At 42.6% G+C, this 23,671-nt stretch overlaps 1 protein-coding gene and 1 pseudogene across 1 annotated transcript in view; one reads left to right on the forward strand and one right to left on the reverse strand.

The window, feature by feature from the left end:
• Positions 1–4,748: 4,748 nt before the first annotated feature.
• The window catches only part of LOC121466322 (retinoic acid early transcript 1E-like), a 36,290-nt gene continuing 17,367 nt past the window's right edge, over positions 4,749–23,671 (reverse strand). Inside the window, exons 2-6 of the mRNA XM_041679984.1 lie at positions 10,151–10,408; positions 9,625–9,891; positions 8,869–9,012; positions 5,350–5,454; positions 4,749–4,879 (exon numbers count right to left, since the gene is read on the reverse strand). Of these exons, the coding sequence (XP_041535918.1) occupies positions 4,839–4,879; positions 5,350–5,454; positions 8,869–9,012; positions 9,625–9,891; positions 10,151–10,408 (815 nt within the window). The 3' untranslated portion in view covers positions 4,749–4,838. The remainder of the gene's footprint in view (positions 4,880–5,349; positions 5,455–8,868; positions 9,013–9,624; positions 9,892–10,150; positions 10,409–23,671) is intronic.
• Positions 5,342–5,469, forward strand: LOC121466660 (annotated as a pseudogene).

Below are 23,671 nucleotides of genomic sequence, written 5' to 3' on the forward strand. Positions count from 1 at the left end.
CTGGCCAAACAGGTTGTGGGGTTTCCCCGCACCCCTCCCCCTGCACCCCATGTTCATGCCTCTTGCCTATGACCTAGGAATCCTTTCTACTCCTCTCTGGCTGCAGCAATCCATCTTCCTGCCCCCTCCCTGGCCCCATCTCCTCTCTCTCCCTAACTGCAGCTCCTCCTTCAGACTCCTTATATTAGTCAGGGTTCTCTAGAGAAACAGAGGTTAGAGAAGGAATCTTTATATATAAAGGAGATTTATTGGAAATGTATAAATAAATCTCTGTATAAAGGAGATTTATTGGAAAAGATTTATTCCAACGATGGCTGACTGTGAATGCTAAGTCTTAGAACCCAGTCTAAAAATCCTGATTGATCTCTAATAAAGAGCTTGTAGAACAGAGACCCTGTCTTTCCCCATAGACTACCTGAGTTTCCAATGCCCCCTCTCCCTTACCTAACACAGGCTGCTGCTACATTTAGCACAGCAGGTTAGGGTGAGGATCCAGGTAGCCACCTAGAGACACTCAAATTCCTGTCTTCTAAGCACAGTGCCTGCCCCTCAATCTGAGGCAGTGAGTTTGAGGTTTAATGCAACCTCCAGAACAACAGCAAACACCTTCTCTGTGCTTAGTTGTTGTTCTTACTCTTTGGCTCTTTGGGGGACCTGCCTTGCAGCTCCCAAACAAATCCCATGGAAACTTATTTTTATGTGTGAATGCCAACCTTAGCTTGGCTTATTTCTAGCTAGCTTTACTTAACTTAAATAATCTCCTCTACTTTAGCCTCTGGGCTTTTACGTTTCTCTACTTTTTTACTTTTGGGTGACTGGATCCTTGAGTCCTCCTCTCCTCCTTTTCTCGTTGTGTGATCTTTTCTTCCCAGATTTTTCTTCATATTTATTCTTTCTGCCTGTCAACCCCGTCTTTTTCTCTCTCCTGCCCTACTAGTGGCCATTCAGCTCTTCATTAGACCAATTAGATGTTTTAGACAGGTAAAGTAACTCAGCATTGCAGAGTTAAACAAATGCAACATAAAAAAGCAACACATCTTTAATGCATCATTAAGCAAATATTCCACAACAGGCAGCCAAGTCACGTGTCAAGAAACATTCATGTTAGGAGCTTCAGGTCTGCGTGTTCTCACTTTGTTTATTTCCCATGTATTCCAGGCAGAGAGAGATAGAGATAGTTAAGCAGACCCATCTGAACTGTAACTATGATGGTTTAAATAGGTATGGCTTGGATAAACTCATGTGTTTGAAAGTTTGGCTCATAGGGAATAGCACTATTATGAGTGCTCCTTGTTGGAGAAGCTATGTCCTTGTTGGAAGAAGTGTGTCACCATGGAAGTGGGTTTTTGAGTTCTTAGAAGTTCAAGTTGGGTAGATATGATTCAATTTCCTCCTGCTGCCTGTGGATCAAGAGATAGAAATCTCAGTTCTTCTCCAACACCATGTATGTTGTGTCATGTCAAGATGATAATGGACTAAACCTCTGAAACTGTAGGCCCACCCATTAAATGTTTTCTTTGATAAGAGATGCTATGCTCATGGTGTCTCCTCACAGCAATAAAAGCCCTAAGACAGTCCCAATGTTGGTTCAGCTACTGAGCAGAAGTCTTTGTCTGCTGTCAAAGAGAACCCCAACTGCATATGGATTTGTATGGTTCCTGGAAGGTAGATAAAGTCACACAAGACAGGCTTTCAGACTAGAGAGCATCAGGCGTGAAAAGAAGACTCTTCCCTGAATCCTCCTAATATTTTAACCATGCTTACAGCAATGGTCCTCTTGAAACTGCCATGCTTCTCTGGACACACATGGCTTTGGAGCTGGTCTGACAAGTAATGGATAAACCACAGAGAACTGTTTAGAAGAGCTGGGATCTGTGCGATGTGATCTGATATTTGCTTCTCTCTTTCTGTTCTGCTTTATTTCTTGCTTAATTTACCTAAACAATTCCTTATGAGTTGGGTCCCCTCACAGATGAGGCCATGTGCCTGCCCAATCCTCTTCCCTCTGACTCTTTATCTACCTGGATTGGAGGCTTCCTGCATTCTAGCCCAGGGTCAGGTGTCACCTGAACAGTGAAATGTTACACTGTGCCATAGACCCTGGGTCAACAGAGCAAGCTTAGTGTCCGTTCACAAGTCTCTGGCAGGGTTGATGAATTTTATTTACATTACCAAGTGATTTAACTTGATTAACAAAAATTTGTGTATTTCTGATAACTTTGCCAAAGGCCTGTTTATTCATTGGACTTCTTTACCAAATGGAATCCTGCCATAAACATGTTATGTCAGAAATATAGGTGGATATGTTTGAATCTTTCTACAATATCGGTATTTATTGCCACATAAAAATTCAAAATCGTATATCAGATATAATTTGCCAAGGAATTCCAATTATTTTTTGATAGGTGGCCACTGGCCAGTATACATTCTTTTATTCCAGCATTAATTACTAATTTCAACTTTCAGATCTTATATTACATATCACACAGTATATACATATCTTATATACTGTATGTATATATACATATACTGTGTACTATATAGTATATGTGTACAATACATATATATGTATATATGTGTGTGTACATGAACTTGCATATATGTGATATATTTGTGTAGGTTATGGAATGCCGTGGGACAATGGTTTTACCCTATAAAGATTTGTTTCTTTTGCTTGCTTAATAAAATGCTGATTGGCCAGTAGCCAGGCAGGAAGTACAAGTGGGGCGATCAGGTAGGAAGTAGAGACAGGACTATGAGAATTCTGGGAAAAGGGAAGTTTCAGTCTGTAGTCGTCACCCAGACAGAAAGGAAGCCTGACGCAGGGCAAGCAAGATGTGACTGCCTCACTGAAAAAGGTACCAAGCCACATGGCTAACACAGACAAGAATTATGGGCAAATGTAATAAGAAGCCAATCAGTTTATATTTAATGGAGACCTCTGTGTGTTTTCTTTGGGACTGAACAACTGCAGGGCTGTGTGGGACAGAAACCTCTGTCAACAATAAAAAGGCTAAAGAAGACATACATACATGTGTGTGATATGTGTATTCATGTATGTGATGTGTGTATGTGTGTGCATGTATGTGTGTAGGTTATAGAATGACTGAATAAGATATATTTATTATGTGTGTATGTGTGTGATGTGTGTATATGTATGTGATGTGTGTGTTTGTGTGTATCCATGTGTGTGATGTGTATGTATTGTGTATGTGTGTGCACGTATGTGATGTGTGTGTGTGTAGTTTATGGAATGGCTGGAGATATATACACATATACATATATATTTATATATGTATATGTGTATATATAGGAGATATATACACATATACATATATATTCATATATTCATATATGTATATGTGTATATATAGGAGATATATACACATATACATATATATTCATATATGTATATGTGTATATATATATCATGTGTGTGCATGTATGTGATGTGTGTGTCCATGTACGTGATGTATGTATGTAGGTCATGAAATGGTCATAGAAGCTTCACTCAGCACAGAGGTAGAGATTGGTTCAGATGCAGTTGTCCAGATAAGACATTAAGGAGCCAGCTGGAGAGCCACAGACTAACAGGGCTTATCCAGGTTCAGGGTTCAATGGAGCTGCAGGGGGTGAAGTCAGGACCATGGGATGGGGAGAGGAGGGACACAGTTAGGATGACCAGATTACATGGGTAGGAACAGAAGCATGTGACAGCTGAAGCACAGGGGACAATCTATTCTCTGCTTGTTGGTCTCTTGATACATGCATGGGAATCTGTGGTGAGATTGGTGGTAGGTATCACCACGATAGTGTCAGGTGTTCTCCTCTTTGTGGGTCCAGGAGAGGTGTTGTTCTTCCTTCAGTTTGGGATATTTGAAAATATATCAGGCCTGATTATTCGGATGTTGTCTTATTTAGAGTTTCTATTGCTGTGATGAGACACCTGATGAAAAGCGTGTTGCAGAGGAAAGCGTTTGTTTAGTTTGCACTTTAATATTATAGTCCATCAGTGAAGGAAACTACAATAGAAAAAAAGAGGGCAGAAACCTGGAGGCAGGGTTGCTGCACAAGCCATGGAAGAGTGCAGCTTACTGACTTGCTCCTCAAGACATGTTCTGTAGCTTTCTTATAGAGCCCAGGGCCACCCACCCAGGGATGGGTCCAACAATGCGCTGGGCCCTCCACCATCAACCACAATTTAAGAAAGCACCCTACAGCTGGATCATATAGACACATTTTCTCAACTGAGTTTCCCTTCCTTCAAATAACTCTAGCTTATGTCAAGTTGGCATAAAACTATCCAAAACAGATATGGTTTTTATATGTCATCACTCTCAAGTGCCTAATTGATTTTGATATGTCTATCAGTGATGTCTTTTTCACTTTTAGGAATAAGGTATTTATCTGCCTTTTCTTGTAGGTGGTGCCAGACAGAAGCCTTGTCTATCTGCACTGGAGATGCCCAGGCATCAACTTGTTGCTTATTAATGAAGCCACCTTGAGCAAGACCCAGTCTGAAAGCCATCATTTTACACAATAAGGAGTATCCTAGAGCAGGGTACAGCCTGATCTCCCCAAGGTCATAGTCTAAGAATGAGAAATGAAACAGTAACAAAGGAAGATGGAGTTGCTGGTGACAATGACCTGTTCCATCTTAATGAGGTGATAGAGGAGTCATGGAGACAGTCAACTTTAATATTTCACACCATGTTTATTCAGAAGTGAAATGGCAGATTAACAACACCATCAGAAGGTTTTGTTTTCTGGCTGTGATGTAGAGAGATAGGGACTATTCCAGAGATGTACCAGAGGCAGCTGTTGACAATGACTGCAGATCAGATTACAGAAGAAGCTGAGGAGCAGCATGGAGAATCACCTAGTGACAAAAAGAGGATATTAATTACAGTGGGCTCCTGCACATCTGCATCCTACTCTACTCCATCTCAGGAGGACTCTTCTCCCCGCTTCACAGACTGTGCAGCTCAGCTTCCCAGGGGATTTTTTTCTTTTTCATTTGGATGTATTTATTTCAAACCTTTCTGCCATTTTGTCTTTCAAATGAAAATGACATTTTGAAATATTTTTAAAAAGAGACTGAATAAAACCAAAACAAGTAGGAGGTCAGGCAGATATCTATATTTTTGGTTCTCCAGGCCTTTTACTTTACTTTTAATGTGCTTTTGTGGTTCTTTTGAGACTAGGTTTTATTTGTGGCCCGAGCTTGCTTGGAACTTCCTGTGTACCACAGACTCTTGCTTACCTTAGCTTCTCAAGGCCTGTTCTGACAAGTATGTGCAACCATACCCCAAGTTCACAGTTCATAAAAATGTTATCTTCAATACTTACCTTCCATAGGACACATCACGTTCATGCAGATGGTTTCCTCAGGGTGAGGCTCACCCACTGCACTTGGGGTGTGCTGACCCCTGAGAGTTCTACGAATGTAGGAGACTTGGCGGCATAATCATAGAGGAGCAAATAAAAAAAAAAATGATCTTAAAATAATTACACCTACTCAAAAACGAAAAAAGCAAAATAAAACATAGACCTTTGTATTAATTGATATTAAATGTAAATCTTTCACACTAAGCATGTTTATTGGAAATACTTTGAAATAATAAATGAAAATCAGAGCTTTACCCATCTTCACCATACTTCTCTGTGCTTGCTCTAGACTGCATATGGCAAAATCTAACCGTGATGGTGCTGAGGATGAGCTTTGCTTTTGTAAATAGCTCATTTCAATTCCAAAATCACAAATAATAGCATCGTAGATTCATGTGCACTGAAGTCTAGCAAACAACATTGATCAAATTAGATGCCTTTTTTTTTTGATTGATTGGCTATTTGCTTTGTTGGACAGGATCTCACCTTGTAGTCTAGGCTTGCCTTGAACTTGGTGATCCTTTTGTCTCAGCCTCCTGAGTGCTGGAAGCAGAGGTATGTACTACTGTGTCACCTCTTAAATAACCTTTGTCTATTCTGTTTTTTTCTTAAACACTATCATAAACCTTTATCTACTAGTGCACAGAGTATGACACAGGCTTAATAGTTGGTGCTCTTCTACAATAAGCTTTTTATCTGGATATATATCCATGCAATAATAATGATGGTGGTGGTTATAACAAATGATAATAATAGTTCCTCATTTTCTTCTTTCTTACTTTGAGATTAGCTTTCCTTCTGTAGCTTGTACTGGCTTCAAACTTGTTATATAATCAAAAATGGCCTTTTATTACTATTCCTCCTGTCTCTACTTCCTGAGTGCTGAGATTCTAGCTATACCCCTATATCCATCAGACATTATACTAGAAATTTAAAACAAATTGCACTAATAACATTTGGCTAAAATGATATTTTCAATGAGCAAGGAACAGAGTCTTTTAAGTCTTTAAATGACTATCATGAGACATAAATGCCAAGTTCCAAGTAGTTTACATTCTGAAAAGTTTTATGTGTCCTCCTCTCAGGCCTCACTTCTGCTACTCACATGTCCATGTTCTTAGGTAAAGAAAACCGAACTTGAAATGCTGAAAGCAAAATAGGTAAACTGAGTCGATAAATGTCTTTATTACGCACTTCTTGCACGTCTGTCTTCCTACTGGACAGAACTGTGGCGTACTGTCCCTGTTGTCACTCTACTGGGCCATAGCACACTTCAACTTGTGGCCACTCCTTGTCCTAGGATCATTGAGATGGCTTTGTGGCTAAAGAGCTGATGGTACAAACATGGTAACCTGAGCTGAATCTCTGGAACAACAAGTAAAGATGGAAGAACTGACTCCGCAAATCTTGTTCTTATACTGTGATGTGAATACATTCAAAACACAAGAAGTTTTCTAGAACAATTGTTGGGGACCAGCCTCCACAAAAACACCTCTTAGCAGGGAAGGGATGTGGGGATTTAGAAATATTAGTAACGAATACAAAGCCACCTGTGAAAATAACAAAACAGAAAAACATAGAAAAGTATCTGGAGGGAGTTTTAGTGAATACTGAAATAGCCCACGTCTAATTTCCAATCGCTTAAAATATCCCTGACCCCAAACATCAGAAATACGACAAAGAACTGCATTAACATGATACAAGGAAATGAACAGACCAGTTGAAGGTTGCAGGCTACATCCATAGTTAAACATGTTGTTTTGTTGCTAGAACAAAACAAGTCACACACCCTAGACGAAAATATTCTGTAGGCACACCACTCCCTGAGTAGAATCCAATATTATTTCCTTAAGGGAACTGGAACTTAGTTGGATCCTTAGACTTTTGTTTAAAATAGAAATATATGTATTTCTCTATTCTTGAAATACAAGGGCTAGATATTAGCCACACCATTTGATAATAACCTTGAGATTGAACTCAACTCAATAACCTTGAGATTGAGCTAAACTCTCTGATCCAAATCTAGGTGGGACGTTTGTTTGAGGTAGAATCACAATCACCTTGAAGGAATAGGGGTAAGTTCCAACTTTCTGACCTTTGGTCAAAGTGGAAATAGGCTCACATTTTTGGGGCCTCCACAAGCAACTGCAATCCCCAGGACATATACTGGGAAAGGATTTCATGCCTTCTATGTGGGTCGCTTCTTGAGTCTAAGATATGATGGGCCTTACCAGGTCTGCCTCTCACCTTCTGCAGTATTTAATTTTTTTCATAGTGATAAGGACCCCAACAATGACTGGGTCAATGACTCTGCAGGTGATGAATATTTTCTTATATGAAAACTGAGTGGTATTTGGAAACTGTGTAGGCTCTTGAGGCTGTGATTCTGATCTTAGGGCAGTACTTTACTTCTGTCTGTAGATATATCACACTTCACTTTCTGCTATGCAGGAGCCAGCGCACGCTCGTGTGCAGGCTAATTCACATGTCACTTCAATCTGTTGTTTAAATTGTAGTTTTTAGTGAGTTAGCATAATTGGCTTGTGGTTTCTGCACATCAGTATCAACTACATACAAAAAAGGGTGTTCGTGTAGACTAAATCTCAGGAAATACATTCCCAACTTACAGTCCTCTTAGAAAACGTAAAAAACCACTCAGTTACATCGAACATGGAGGGACATGAGACAGACAGAGTAAAATGGGGAGTTCTAATGATTGTGAGAAATATCTTTGCGAATGCTTTTGATATTAGTACATAGTAAGGGTCCAAGCAAGGGTCATGTTAAGAGCTCATATACTTGAGGCATTTGGAAGCTTGCTTAATTTTTTTTTTTTGACATGCCTGGTGTCCGAGCAGAAGATCGTATGTTGAACTGACTGGCAACTAGACTGTCATAAAGTTAGATCTTTGCTATCAAGGTTAGTCTATCTGGGCATGGTGGCTCACACATTTAACTACAGCACTCAGAGGCAAACACAGGCAGAGTTCTGTGAGCCTACACAGTAAGTTCCAGGCCAGCAGGGACTGCTGCTTTTTATGTATCATGTTTTTACAGTGAGTCTAGTAACGCTGTTTCTCATGCTCTAGTGAAGAAACAGAAGGCGGCAGACATCTCCTATAGCATTAAGCCTTGCTGCCCTGCAGCGTGTCACCCTTAGAGAGCAAACAGCTTTTAATCAAAGCGGGAACTTGGTTGGGTCATGAGGAAATAACACTCTAGTGAAGTTATCTATATCTTGGACCTTGTCCAACCTGAGGAGGCCTCTCCTGCTACATCCCTCCTCTGACTGCAGAGTTCTGCCCCCTATGCTGGCCCCATCTGTCTCAACCGTCATTCCCAGCCCAACTGAGAAGAAGAGGACTCATTGTAGTGGAGAGATGTGCTTGAGGGAAGCCACGAGGACTCCTTTCCCAAAACTCCAGACAAACCCCATAGCATGCACAGCCCTCCCCAGCTGCATACCAGTCTGTTCCTTACCTATGTGATTCCAGAAAATGACGACACCAATGAAGACACCGATAAGAATAAGGATTACGATTGTGAAGACTACAGTGATGATCGCATTCATATTCCAAGATTTTGGTGACATCTGTACGGCATCTAAAGTCTTTACCGTTTGTCCTGAAAGTATTTTGGATGAACATAAAAATAAGCCTTTATTAGCATCTACTACCCTCCAGAAGCCCATGGGGTTCATATGTGACAATTATTTTACATGAAATGGAGTTGTATATACCTTACCCACAAGGAGCTTATTTTGCTGTAAAGGGAGGCAAATGACCATCCATTATCTTAAATGTGACATATTTACTAGGTTTAGAACATTGGCACAGTTAGTGGCATTTAATTGTTTCTGGTGAGTGTTATACAGCCTCCTTAAGATGTGTCACCAGAGCTGGCCAAAAGGCTGCTATAGAAGAAAGCCATGAAATATTACAAATTGCATATAGACTTGGGGAGTTAATAGGAGACCATTTGGTTTCTGGTTCATTGGTTAATGAAGAACCAGAAATATAAAGAGGTGAGATAAGGAAAGAGAATGGTGAGAAATCCATATGCTCCTTAGAGGCTCTTCCGACAGGAAGAGCATAAAGAAATCAACTAGTTTATCAAATTTACCATTATCCATACATGCTAACATTCAGAGAAACCATTAAACCTTTAAAGACAGTTTCCACACCTTCCCCCCAGCCTGCTGAGGCTACCCTTGAGGTAATCCAGTTAACTACGTACTTGAAATTTCTGTCCAGTGCTTTAAGAATTCATTGAGCCAGTGACTACAGTCTCCCATGGAAAACTTCTTGAGATCTTTCTCTAGTTCCTTGTCATTTTCCAATATGGTTTTAACACCTCTTGCTTCAGGATGAAGCTCTGTCCAAGTCATGCTGTTTGGATCAAATAAGACTAAATTTTGTTTATTAAGGTTGAACAGCAAGGAGGCACCAGTGTTCTGTTCAAGTTCACGTTGACAGCACATGTTGACTTGCAACTCAGGATGATCTGAAAACACACACGGTTAGTATCTTGCACTCTTGATAGAGCCATCACCTCCCTAAATGCTAACCCTTCTTTTGTAGGCCTAGGGACTGGGACAGTTTCTTGTCCTGTGTGCCCTCCACTACTCACAGCTGCAGGTGCTTCCATGCTGGGCTGACACTTAGCTCTTACACGATAGACCTCAAGTGCCCTTCCCACCTGTGCTCTTCCCTTCGTCACTCAAGCTGACTATCTTGACCTCCGCGCCCCGTTCCATACTTACCCTTGGTATTATTTGTCTTTGGTCTGATGTGTAATAGCCTCTTCCTGAACTCTTGCCCCATTTCTTTAACCGTTTGAGTCACATCTTCCCATACTTTGGTGGAATTTCCTTCTCCAATGCTACCCACAAGTTCAGCTTTGTTGGCATTATTGTACTCAAATAAAAGCTTTTCATCCAATGAGCAGTATACCTTAAGCCATGACTTTCCGAGTTCAGAGGAAGCCTCAACAGTGAATTTGAAGCAAAGACTGCGCTTATCTGTGAGAAAAACACATAGATGAGGCCCAAACAAGAAGGAGCAAAGAATCATTATCTGTGATCTCTAGACTCCTTCAGGAAGGTCTGATTAGGGTCGGGGGGGGGGCGGGGGGAGAAGCCTCCATCTTAGATGTCCATCAATTTTAACATCTTTAGTCTTGGAATCTTGGAGGCTCATAGACATCAGGGAGCCTGTAGGAGTCTGACCTAGTTCTTCTGCATGTATGTTATGGCTGCATAGCTTGGTGTTCTTGTGATATTCCTAACAGTAGGAGTGGGGATGTATCTGACACTTTTCTCTGCTTGTGGCACCTTTTTTCTCCTGCTGGGTTGCTTTGTCCAGCCTTGATGTCATGATATGTACCTGGGCTTAATGTGCTTGTTATGCCATGTTGGACTGATGACCCTGGAAAGCCTTCTCTAAGGAGAGTCAGAGGGAGTGTGAATCTGGGGGAGAGGGAATATGAGGAGGAGAAACTGCAGGAGGGGAGGGAGAAAAACTACTTTTGGGATATATGAGAGAAAAATAATAATAATAAAGCTGAAGGAAGGCAGGCAGGGAGGAAGCTACTTTTATCCTCTTCCTACAAAAGCTGATAGGTAAAAAGAATAGGCAGGGTGATCAGACTGAGGCTGCTAGGGGAAAGAAGGGTGGAGTCAGGGAGATGCGAGCTAGCCTCTTGGGGAACAAGTCTACTAGAGGACAGATAAAGCCACAAGCCATGTGGCAAAATGTAGATTAATAGAAATGGGTTAATTTAAATGTAAGAGCTAGCTAGTAATAAGACTGAGCTATCAGCCAAGCATTTATAAATAATACTAAGTCTCTGTGTGGTAATTTGGAATCAGCTACTGGAACAGGGAGCAGGTGCTCAAGACAGAAAAACCCCATCCTTTTTCACCAAACATGGGAAGATTACCCAGGGAGAAGGGCTCCAGCCTTTGCAGAAGTTCATTCATGGCAAGTGCTTACTACTAGGAGCTGGTGTTACTGAGAAGGGATGCTAGTAAACACAGAGCAGAAAAATCTTAGCACAGTAGACCTAGCTGGGGTGAGCAGCAGCGAACAGCATGGAGGGACCATGGTCCACATGATTAGTGTGGTGACACCAAGTAGGGTGGTCATGACTGACAGAACAAAGAAATCCTAGAGGAAAACAGATAGACATCCAGTCAGATTGCACGAAGATACATGATCAGCCAGGAAACCGGATGCTGCCATGCATGAGAAAGCTGGGATCCCCGGTTAGTGAGTTTTACTGGGTGTGGTGGAACATTCTTTACATGCTGAACCTGCTCAGACTGGCAGGCAGGTTCACTCACTGATTTCCAGGTCATCCTTGCTTAGGATTAGAAAGTGGAATCGGCTTCTGAACAAACAGACAAACAAAGGGGCAGTGTGTGGGTATGGACGGTGAGACCTTAGGTGTCCTGATCTGTTGTTAATGTTCAAGGGCAAAGAGCCGAGGGAGTGCCTGAGGGATTGTAAGGAATGGAGAAGATAGTTCATAGAGTACCCAGCGCCTGGGTGCAGGAGTCTGTCCTTGCTAACTTCCTAGAGCCATCACAAGGTGTGCCTGTCACAGCCAGTCACAGCTCTCTGTTTAGAGATTTCTATCTGCCTTCTTGACGTCCCATTTCCTCTAGCCCCTGTGTCCCACTCTGCAGTAATTGATTTCTGTTACTCGTGGGCTCCTCCACATATCTTAGACTGACTGAAGAGGGCCAGGAGGAGTTCCACAGGGAAGACTGCATTCCTTGCCGCCACCCTAACTCCCAGTGCCCCGTCCCCCAGTCAAATACCAGGAACTCACCCGAGGGGAGAGGTGTGCCTTGACAGCTCAGCCAGAAGAGGAGACACAAAATCAGAGCATAATGACTGAGATTGTTTACTGCAGTCCAGGCCATGGATCTTTATTCCATTCCAGGCTGACAGCAGTCATGGTTTGAGCTTTGGAGAGAGAGGAGAGGAAGCGTAAGTAATTTGTACAGATGCCTGCAGATTTCTCCACAAACCAGGGCAGTGAGTTCCTCTTTGTCATGCCTGCTATATCAGTGCCTAGCCCCACCTTTTCCTCGAACTCCTGTGGGGGGGGGGGGCACTCCAGGGTCCCTGGGGCTCTGCTTGCTTCTTTGTGGAACTTAGTGATTCTTTTCTATCCAATACCATCAGTGAACAGAGGTCTTGACTATGAGCTGACTGGCACAGGTCTCCTGTGTCCCCAGGTCCTCCCAGGCCCCGAGAAGTCCCTTCCCAGAACTTACCGGCACCTGCTCCAAAATCGTCACCAGCGAAAGTGGAAGACTAAAAGCTAGTGCTGTGGCTGTGGTCATTTATAGCCTGAGAATCAGGTGAGTACACGTAGGTGATGACTGGACAGAATGGCTCCCCGCCCAGTCTGAGGAGTGCAGAGATTTTGTTTCCTCCTTGGTTACCAAGACAACTTCCGAAGCTCCTCCTCCAACCTGTACATTCTTTACCCCCAGAAGAAAGACAAGTCCTACTTGTTTATTTCTATTTTTAAAAGTGCCTAGGTCTCCTCCCAGATTCTGGCCTCTCTGAAATCGACACGGGTACAGTTACCCTACTGTAAGCACCGCTCTGCACTTCCGGTAACTCCGAAGTCTAAGACTTCCAGGAAGTGTGTGTGGAGTGCAGAGGTTTCCTTGCACACCATTCTTCAGGTCCCAGGGATCCGCCTATCTCCTTCTCCAGCACTCACTTCCAAGTGCACAGCACCTACCTGGTGACTTATAATTTAATTTAATTTTTGGAAGGTGAGTTCTAGAACCAAGCTCAGGTCCTTATGCTTACAAGGCAAACACTTCAATAACTAAGCTGTCGGCACCCCAGCCTAGAGTGTCTTCTTAAGATTTCCACTTCAGTGAATTTTTACAACCATAGTGTCCCTCCAGCTATTCATGCATCCACCCAGCTAACAGTTCAATGCCGGTTAAACAACCTCAAGTGAGTGTTTGAGGCCAGTGTGGTGTTGAATGGGAGTGAAACAATCACACCTACAGACAGAGTCTGAGAAGTCTCAGGTTTCGTGGGCGGCCTTGTTGTATGGTTTTTCTCATCACCATTCAAGAATTTGCAATCCTACCAAGTCACCATGGACAGGAGAGTGTTGCAGCTCTAATTAGTATAAATTTGTGTCTGCGATGTCACAGGAAGGTGAGAATAATTAGTTAGTCAGTCACTTGCATAAATGAAACCCAGAAGGTCACTTACATAATCTCCTTAACCCCATTCGTTCCAATGAGAAAGTTTCACCTTTTGATATGTGAGGATTGAGCAGGGAAAGTTTTTAAAATGCTACATGCATTTTAACTGTTTAAATTTCTGAAAGCCATGCCTGTAGCCCACACTCATTAAAATCATCTCTGGGGCTGAGTCCGTGACCATCTGGAGGCTGGTGTGAGTCTGGCAGCCAGAGGAAAGACAGGAGTGCCCAGGTCCACCCTGCTCTCAGGCTCTCATTCCAGGTCTTATCTAATGCATCCCTGTTCTTGTTCTCCCAGGGACCTCCCTGTTTCGCCAGCCTCAGGCTCAGACTGCCAAGTCCTCCCTGGGTGGAAATACTGCTTCCTACTGTTGCCACCACCCTCAGGAGGCCCCCAGAGAGCTCTGCTGAGGTGAAGCCAGAGTCTTGACTTCACCACAGAAAAGAATTGCAGGATGAGTGAGTTTGGAGCAGAACCAGAGTTAATTAAAAAAGATTCAGAACACGACAGTCAGAAGAAAGAGGCTCCTGGGAGCAAAGTCATATCTGAGGATATGGGTGAGGTCTTCTGAAAAACGAAGCCACTAGTGGGTGCAAGTGTTGCCAAATATACACTTCACAGGTGACTAAGGGACTTTTCTTTTCAAATGTGTTCAATATATGTTTTGTGGGTTCACTGATGGAAACCAAGCTGGTGAGTAAAAGCTTAGATCAAGGAAGGGCAGGGCAAGAGCTTTTCTAAAAATGTAAACTGAGTAGAAATACTGCGAAATGAATCAGGCCGCACTGGAAGGTCCCTTGAGCTTGGGCTCTCAGCTTGGCTCACTGCCAGCTTAACATTTTAATTTGAAAGCATTTCTGTATGAAGGAACTATTGTCCCTATGTCAGCAACCTTCACAGGAAGTTGTGATTGTGCTGGGTTCCCAACTCAACTGGAGAGAAGCCCCAAACACATTCATCCTCCTTCCAGAGACTTTTAGGGTTTTTTTTCTCTTTCTCTCTATGCTGTGTCCTCCAGAGCTGTCCCCGCTCAGGGATGAACCCAAGGCCATGCCACAGTCTTATGGATAGGAATGTCTTCCCCACAGACAGACTACCAAGCTGCTTTAGTCCTGATCACCTCACACTTGAGATGTGGGGCCATGAGTTTCCATCCCAGCCTCCAAATTGTGCTCCTGAATCAAGATCCATGCAGAACTCTCTGGGCTTGGATCTAAGGCATTCAGAGTGGAGGCTACTCTGGGTCCCTGAGTAGAGCAGGGCCCAGGGCTCACAGTTCAGGCCTCCTCACTCTCCCAGAGCCTGAGGATTGGGGATTTGAAGTTGGTGGCTGGTGATCCTGCTTTGTAGCGACTGTGGGGAGAGGATGTGGGCACTCTGAGAGGTTAGGGAGGGTGGGGAGTCTAGTCTGCTTTTTTCAACTAATGCGGAAATATGGTTCAGTGGATAGGCACACAGTAGGTCTCGGGGTCCTTTTTAGTCCTCATCTCAGGCTAAGATCTCCCCAAAATCCAGAGGCCACTAAGCCCTCTACTCCTTATATTTCTTCTGTTTCCAGTGTAGTGGCTGACACAGGACACATGTGTCAACCTTTGGAGGATGACAGTGGTGACCACAGTTGTGAACTGATTGGTTCTGTATCTTAGCTATCGTGAATACTACAGCAGTAAACATGGTGTGCATACATCTGTGCAGGACTTAGAGAATGTGTATATATGCTCAGGAGTGGTGTATCTGGGCCATAGTTTTAGTTGCTTGAGAACCACACATACTGATTTCCATAGTGGCCAAGTCAGTTATCATCCAACAGCCCCGAATAGGGTTCCTTCTTCCTCACAGCCTGCTGGGGCTTGTTATTGTTATTGTTCATTTTCTCAATGACAACTGATTTGATCAGAGTGGGCGGTACTGTCAAGTAATAAATTTGCATTTCCCTGAAGGCTGAAGATGCTGAATGCCTTTTCAGATGTTTATTGCTCTATTGTGTTTTTTTCTTTTTAGAGCTGTCTGTTCAGTCCATTGTTCCATTTATTGATTAGGTGTGTGTGTGTGTGTGTGTGTGTGTGTGTGTGTATGTGTGTGTGTGTGGTTTCTGTAACTTGTACACATTCAGACTTCAACCCCTTGTCTGTGGTGTAGCTTGATGTGTGAGTGTCATATATCAATCTGTTGATTTCATTGGCTAAGTAATAAACAAACTGCTTGGGCTCATAGCTTAGGACATAGGTGAGTGGCGTAAACAGAACAGAATGCTGGGAGGAAGAGGAAGTGAGCTCAGAGATGCCATCCTCTCCTGTCCTAGGCAGACACACGCAATGCAGCTCCGACCCAGGATGGACGGAGGCTAGAATCTCCCTGGTAAGCGCACCTTGGGGTGCAACACAGATGATTAGAAATGGGCTAAATTAATATGTGAGAATTAGCCTAGAAGAGGCTAGATAGAAATGGGCCAAGCAGTGTTTAAATGAATACAGTTTGTGTGTTGTTATTTCGGGGCATAAGCTAGCCGGTGGCGGGAGTTGGGTGGCAGAATGCAGCCCCACAGCTCCCACTACAGTAGCTGTCAAGAACCCCTGTTCTGTGGCTTTCTCTATATGCTTCTGGTTGTGTCCTTTGTTGGGGGAAACTGTACGTGGTACACCTTAGGGGACGGGACAGTCCTTATGTCTTGTGGTATATGAGACCTTTCTCATTAGCTTCTTGTCTATACCTGTATCTTGTTCTGCTTAAGTTTTTCCTTTGGCAATTTCTAATTTTCAGGTGTTATCATAAGGTCTTTGGTCCATTTCTAATTGATTTCTATGCAGTGTGGGAGATTCTGTCCTTTGTCTTAATGTATAGAGTCCCTTTGTCAACCCATGTGTGGCACAGAACATGGGTAAGCACACCCGTTCAGGTGGAAGCCCTGCTGGCGCCATATACCCAGGGAGTCTGGGATGATTAGGTGGAAGCTACACCTCTCTCTCTGCCCAGACCCTACCCACTCAGGAAGCCCTCCAAGGAGATGCCCCTCCCCTCAGAAAGCCCACCAAATGCCAGTCTCTCCCAGGGGCTGCTCAAAACCATGCTTTCCAAGCTACTTAAGAGGTGGCAAGGCACCTGCAGCGTTCTCCTAAGTCCTCTCCCTGCCTTCTGGAGAGACACCCTGGAGACGCTTTGCTCTGCTCAGATTAAACCTGGATTTATTCATTTGACTTGACTGACTTATTACATCGGTGGCAGAGGATACCCCATAACCAGGGTATCACATTCTTAAAAATAAGTTTTCAAAACTGTTAATATATAAAAAGACATTTTTCCATTTTATTTGTAAGCAACAGATGTAACCCTTTATTAAACTTTTTCCCAAAGTTTTGTATGTATGTGGGAGGCAACCCTATGTAAAAACATATTACAAATTTCTCATTGTAACTGTTTATAAGCATACAGTAGCCATTATTTAGTATTTATATCTGCAATAAAACAGCTTGTCCTGGTTGATATACCACACACTAATTACCCTTCTAGTTGTTGTCACAAACTACCAGACAAAAGCAGTTTATGGAGGTGGGGTTGATTTTTCCTCCCACATCAAGAGTACGTCCACCAGCCTGGGTAGTCATGGGGCAAGAATCAGGGGTGGCTGCTGACATCACACACACAGCCAGGAAGTGGAGAGAGAGATGAACACCAGTGTTTGACTCTCTTCTTTTTATCCAGTCTGGAACAACAGCCCAGGAGATGGTGCTTCAGACACTTAGGGTGGATCTTCTCACCTAATCTATTCCGGAGAAGACTTGCCTAGAGAGGCAGTCTTTTAGAGGATTCTCCAGCTTGCTGCAAAGATGAACCATCACATACTAAGTACCTCCTTAATTATGAACCTATTTGTTTTCATGTTAAGAGTGGCTTAAAAACTATGTTTTGCTAGATTAGTGTTTTAAAGGTTTATCCTAAGAGTTTAAGTTATTTAATTGATGAATTTCATAATTTACATCTATTGTAATCACTAAAATACTCATCCCCGACACCATATTGTCTCCTTATTGTGCATTTGGGGTTTATCTCCATATCTCTGGGCTGTTTTTATGCTGAATTTTCTTCTTCTTGAAATGTTATATTCTGTTTTCCTCTCATGATGGCTGTGACTGACCTATGACCCCTACCAATGTTGGTTCACATTTATTATTATTTTGTTTTACGTTTAGTAAAAAAGTATAAAGCATATTTTCATACTTTTTGTGTGCTGTCTCCAGACCCAGTTTCCTGAAGCGTTTTGAATTCTATAACTTAGCTAACTGTCATCTTATTTTCTGTTGTTTAGAGTCATCCTCCTCTCTCCCATTTTGCTGCACAATTAAAACTCTGAATATTTTCTCGGCTCTTGACACACCTCTTGTTTCATATTAGAGTACTTTCTACAGATCTTTATTTTCAACTTAGATCTATTTGGGGCAAATTTATTTTAGGCATTCAATGTTTAGGTATTCAATATATATTCAATATATATTTGTGTATATATCATACAAGATGTATTTTTTAAATTGCATTTGTCCTCTTGAGACAAAACACAAACACCAGCCTTGGCTTTACAAGTTCTGGGATTACAGGAGTGCGCCCTTGTGTTAGTTAGGGTTCCTATCGCCGTGAAGAGACACCATGGCCACAGCAACTCTTATAAAGTGAAACGTTTAATTGGGTGGCTTATGCCTTTAGAGGTTTTAGTCCATTATCATTATGGGACAGGCAGACATGGTGCTGCAGAAGTAGCTGAGAGTCTTACATCTGCAGGCAATAAGCAGTGGTCCGAACACTGGGCATGACTTGAGCATTTATGAGACCTCCACAGTGACACACTTCCTCCAACAAGGCCACACCTACATCAATAAAGCAACACCTCTTAATGTTGCTACTCTCTTTGGGGGGCCTTTTCTCTCAAACCACCACAGCCACCATAGCCAACATCAAAAAAATTTTAAATTCATTTTAGCAGGTAAATTCTAAAGCTGCTCTCTCAAGTGCCTGTCCGTTAGTTATTTAACTAAACCTAGATACTTTTCAAGAGGCACTTCACAGTTATCATTATAGAATAAGGCAGTTAATCACAAAATAGAAAGATTTCCCAGATTATCTGAGCAGGCCCATACTGCTCTATTAAAAATCAGAGAAGTTTCTCTGGTTGGGGGTAGGAAGGCTGAGGCAGAAGTTAGAGTGGTTGTAGACGCAAGAAGGAGTTCTTGTTCTGTGGCTGCTTCTGTGGTATGGGGACAGGAGAGAAACCCGGAGAAGTTAAAGGTACCCAGATTCCAGCCAGCGGGATGGCAGGGACCTCATTTCTGAAAGTCCCAGGACCAGGATCTTCCTGATAACCCGGATGCGTGGGAGAGACACACATACTTTCCCGTGTGTCCAAGCAACAGCCCAACTGCTGTTGATTTTGCCCTTGTGAGACCTACATTGGCATCATTATCTGAGCCAACAGATATCTGACTTACAAAACTGTGATGTGATTGTTAAATAGACAATAGACTCACCTGGGAAGAGTCTCAGTGAGGGAGTGTCTAGATGCAATTGACTTTTGCTCTTATCTGTGGGAGATTTTCTTGCTTGGGTTAATTGACATGGAAAGTTCAGCCCTGGGCTTGGGTCCTGAACTCTGTAAGTATAGAGAAGGGAGTACAAGTAGACCCACACGCATGCATGCATTCTATTTCTGCTCTTGCCTGTTCATGTGACCACCTGCATCAAGTTCTTGCATTGACATCCCTGAAATAATGAAATCATGGACCATAATCTGGTTTGGGGGCTAAAATAAACCCTTCCTGCCTATACTGACTGATTTTGTGTGTCAACCTGACACAAGCTGGAGTCATCAGAGGAAGGAGCCTCAGTTGATGGAATGCCTCTGTGAGATCAGCTGTAAGGCACTTTCTCATTTAGTCATCAATGGGGAAACACCCAGCCCACGGTTGGTGATACCATCCCTGGGCTGCTGGTCCTGAGTTCTATAAGAAGGTGGGTTGAGTAAGCCATGGGAAGCAAACCAGTAAACAGTTCCCCTCCACGGCCTCCACATCAGCTCCTGCCCCCAGGATCCTGCCCTGTTTGAGTTCCAGTCCTGACTTCCTTCAGTGATGAACAACAATGCTAAAGTGTAAGCCTAATAAACCCTTTCCTTCCCAACTTGCTTTTTTGGTCATGGTGTTTCATCACAGCAACAGGAACCCTAACTAAGACACTCCCTAAGTTTTTGTTTGTTTTTGTTTTTTTTTCTTTTTGTCAAGGTGTTTTATTACAGGAACAGAAAAAAATGCAGGACATATGAGACAATAAACACACACTGATTTAGGCAGCATACCAGTCATATTCCCATTGCTGTGATAAATCACCATGACTGCTTGGGGAGGAAAGGGTTCATTCATTTTACAGTTTACAGACCATCAGGAAGGGAAGTCAGGACAGGAACGCAAGGCAGGACCTAGAGGCAGGAACTAAAGCAGAAGCCATGGAAGAATCCTACTTCCTAGCGTGCTCCATGTGACTTGCTAGGTCTGCTTTTTTAAACCACTCTGGACTACCTGTCAAGAGTTGGCACTGCCATAGCCCTCTTACCAGCTACTAATCAAGAAAATTCCCTATAGATTGTCTGCAGGTCAATCTGATGGATTCAATTTTTTCAGCTGAAGTTCCTCTTCTCAGACAACTCTATCTGCATCAAGTTGACAAACATCTAACCAGGACAGGCTTACTGTAATCACAGGTCTACTGTAATTTGCATGTCCATTTGTGAGAACTAATACAGATTCTTATTCAAGAAAGGACCTGACCAACTAATAAATTATTTCCATTGTAGAAAGACTACTCCGTTGTACTCTTGCTGTTGGAGAACCTGGTTTTAGGCTTTAAAAATAGTTGGACTGAGGCTATAATTCAGTGGCAGAGCCTTGTTTAGCATCCACAAGTCCCTGAGTTCAATCCTTGGTTCCGTAAACACAAACCAACAACTTGGAGCTGCAATCCGGAAAGTTGTGGTGTGGTGGTTTGAATAAGAATGCCCGTTGCTAGGTCATAGATTTGAATGCTTGGTCACCAGGGAGTGACACGATTCCAAAGGATTTGGAAGAAGTATGTCACTAGGGAAGGGGTTTGAGGTTTAAGAAGCCCAAGCCATGCCCAGTAGAATTCTCTTCCTGTTGCCTACAGATTCAGACGTAGAACTCACAGTTCCTTCTCTAGGACCATGTCTGCCTATGTGCCACCACGCTTCCTACCATGATGACAACAGACTAAACCTCCAAACTGTAAGCCTGTCCAAGTTAAACGCTTTCCTTTATGAGTTTTTGTGGTCAGGGTCTTTTCACAGCAACAGAACAGTGACTAAGAACTGTAAGCCTGTCCAAGTTAAACGCTTTCCTTTATGAGTTTTTGTGTTCAGGGTCTTTTCACAGCAACAGAACAGTGACTAAGATGTGCGGTTACATCTCTATTCATTGATTTTTTTTTTTTTTGCTTTTTTTATTGAAAAAAAAAATTCCGCCTCCTCCCAGCCTCCCATTTCCCTCCCCCTTCCCCCACTCCTCTCCCTCTCCAGTCCGAAGAGCAGCCAGGGTTCCCTGCCCTGTGGAAAGTCCAAGGTCCTCCCCCCTCCATCCAGGTCCAGGAAGGTGAACATCCAAACTGGCTAGGCTCCCACAAAGCCAGAACATGAAGTAGGATCAAAACCCCGTGCCATTGTCCTTGGCTTCTCATCAGCCCTCATTGTCCGCCATGTTCAGAGAGTCCAGTTTTATCCCATGCTTTTTCAGTCCCAGTCCAGTCGCTTCTTCACTGCCAGTCACAGTCTCATAGAGGGAGAGAAAGATTTAACCACCTTCCCCCATTTTCATAGCTAGCACTTGTAGGTGTGGATGATTTTTTTTCTTTAATTCAGCTACTACTCATCTCTTGTTGCCCTATGTTTTATAAAACTTGGACTTACTGAGATTACAATATGCAGACGACACTTTAAAGGTATTTTATTTGAGGGAGCATCATTAGAAACATGGAGCTAGGTGTGGTAGCACAGTTCTTTAATCCCAGCCCTGGAAGGGGTGGCTAAGACAGAAAGATCCTGAGTTCAAAACCAGCCGGGGCTACATAGTGAGATCCTGTCATGTTCCAATAAATTAATAAATAAAATAATTTTAACATGATAAATGGCAGCAGGGCATGGTGGTGCACGCTTTTAATTCTAGCACTGGAAAGGCAGACGCAAGCAGATCTAGTTCAAGGCCAGCCTGGTCTACATAATGAGTTTCAGGAAAGTCAGGGCTATATAGAGAGATCCTGTCTCAAAAAACAAAAACAATAAATGGACAATTCGGAAGCCAAAGCAGATGAATGACATTCCTTCAGCTATAAGTTACCTACCAACTCATGAATTCTGTAGAGAATCCTATTTCCAAGTTGTACTGTCTCTCGGTATGCAGCAGGAAATCTGTATTTTTGGTGGACACGCTTTAGCTCTTAGACAAAATGAATGCTATAACTGCACCAAGGTCTTGTGCACTCCTTATCCTTTGTGTAGTTTACAGATTTCATGAAGTCAGCTCCTGTGATCCTACATTGTAATTATGGTAGATAAACAAACCATCCAGTCCCTTTCATACATTGGACAGACATATTGGTTTTAGACTTTAAAAACAATCGAGCTAAGGCTATGGCTCAGTGGTGGAGAGCACTTGAGGAACACGCACGGGTCCCTGGGTTCAATCTCTTGCTCCATAAACACAAGCAAACAAAGACAATCATCATTTCTGCAGAGCAGCCCCTTTCCAAACTGCTCTCAGCTGAACTGATCAGATGTTATGAGACATTTTTGTGAATCTAGCAGAAGCTTAATGAATAATTTTAAATAGATTTGAATACTTAATATGCCTAATCCATGTGAATTATAGTAACACTTTGCCTTTCGGGGGAAGTCACTGATTTTGACACTAATACGTAGAACGGTATGTTAGGAACACATGCAGAGTCAGGAGAATTGTGCCTTTAAAAGCACAAATGAGCAGAGAAAACCTTTCTAACCAGAGACACCTCATGGGACGGCTGGCTGTTTACTCGCCATGGGAGCATTTTTCTGCTTAGAAACGGCATAATGGCATAATGGAGTTTTCAGCTCTAGCTGGCAGATGCCATGTGACCTAGCAACAGCAGAGGAAGAAAGCCAGGAGAGATTTCTGCTAGAGATAAACTTACTTCAAATCTTTTCTTCCTACAACATTTCGATGAAGATGTCCCTTCCTTCTGGCAAACTAATATGTAAATAACAATGACAAACAACATCTACTTCTCTTTCCTTATCACCCAGTGTGGGCTGGATGATAATTTTACATAGAGTGGATTCCTGTTCACCCGAGAAGGTATGAACGTAAGACTAAAAGCTAACAATGTACTTTTGAATGCAGTTACTTTGCCTGAGTAGCAGGCATGCAGTAACTGTTTCACTTGACCTGTATTTAACTAAGCAGTTGATGATTTTTTATCTTCCTTTCTTTTATGTTTTTGTATATTATGAAGTATTTTTTTTAAATTTTTTCTCTCTCACAATGGTGAATGCTTTAAAATGGCTTTTCAGGAAAGTGCCACCCATTCTCATCATTGTGAAGGTATTTCATATTTCTTTGTGTTGTAATCCTCTTCTCAAAGGAGTACTCTTGCCTTCCGTTCAGTTATGGCTTGCAGAACATTCTTATCTCACACTACTTGAATTCTCTCTCTCATTTCCACCCCCACTCCCTGCTGCCATGACCAGAGAATGCTGTCTGCATGACAGTCACTATCCAAGGGTTTGTATACTATGAAAATACTGAACAACAAAAATGGTCACTTCTTGTTCTGGCTTCATTTCGGTTATTGTGATAAAATATCCTGACAAAAAGCAACTTAAGGGAGAAGGGAGTTTAATTCAGCTCTAATTGCAGGTTATGATAATAGGGAAATCAAAGTGTCAGGAACTTAAAACAGCTGGTGACATACATCTACAGACCCTGACGAGGGGATGATGCTGCCCATGAG

The sequence above is a fragment of the Microtus oregoni genome, unplaced genomic scaffold (genome assembly GCF_018167655.1).
Source record: "Microtus oregoni isolate MIOR12 unplaced genomic scaffold, Mior012 000033F_ref0000390, whole genome shotgun sequence".
Classification (NCBI taxonomy): domain Eukaryota; kingdom Metazoa; phylum Chordata; class Mammalia; order Rodentia; family Cricetidae; genus Microtus; species Microtus oregoni.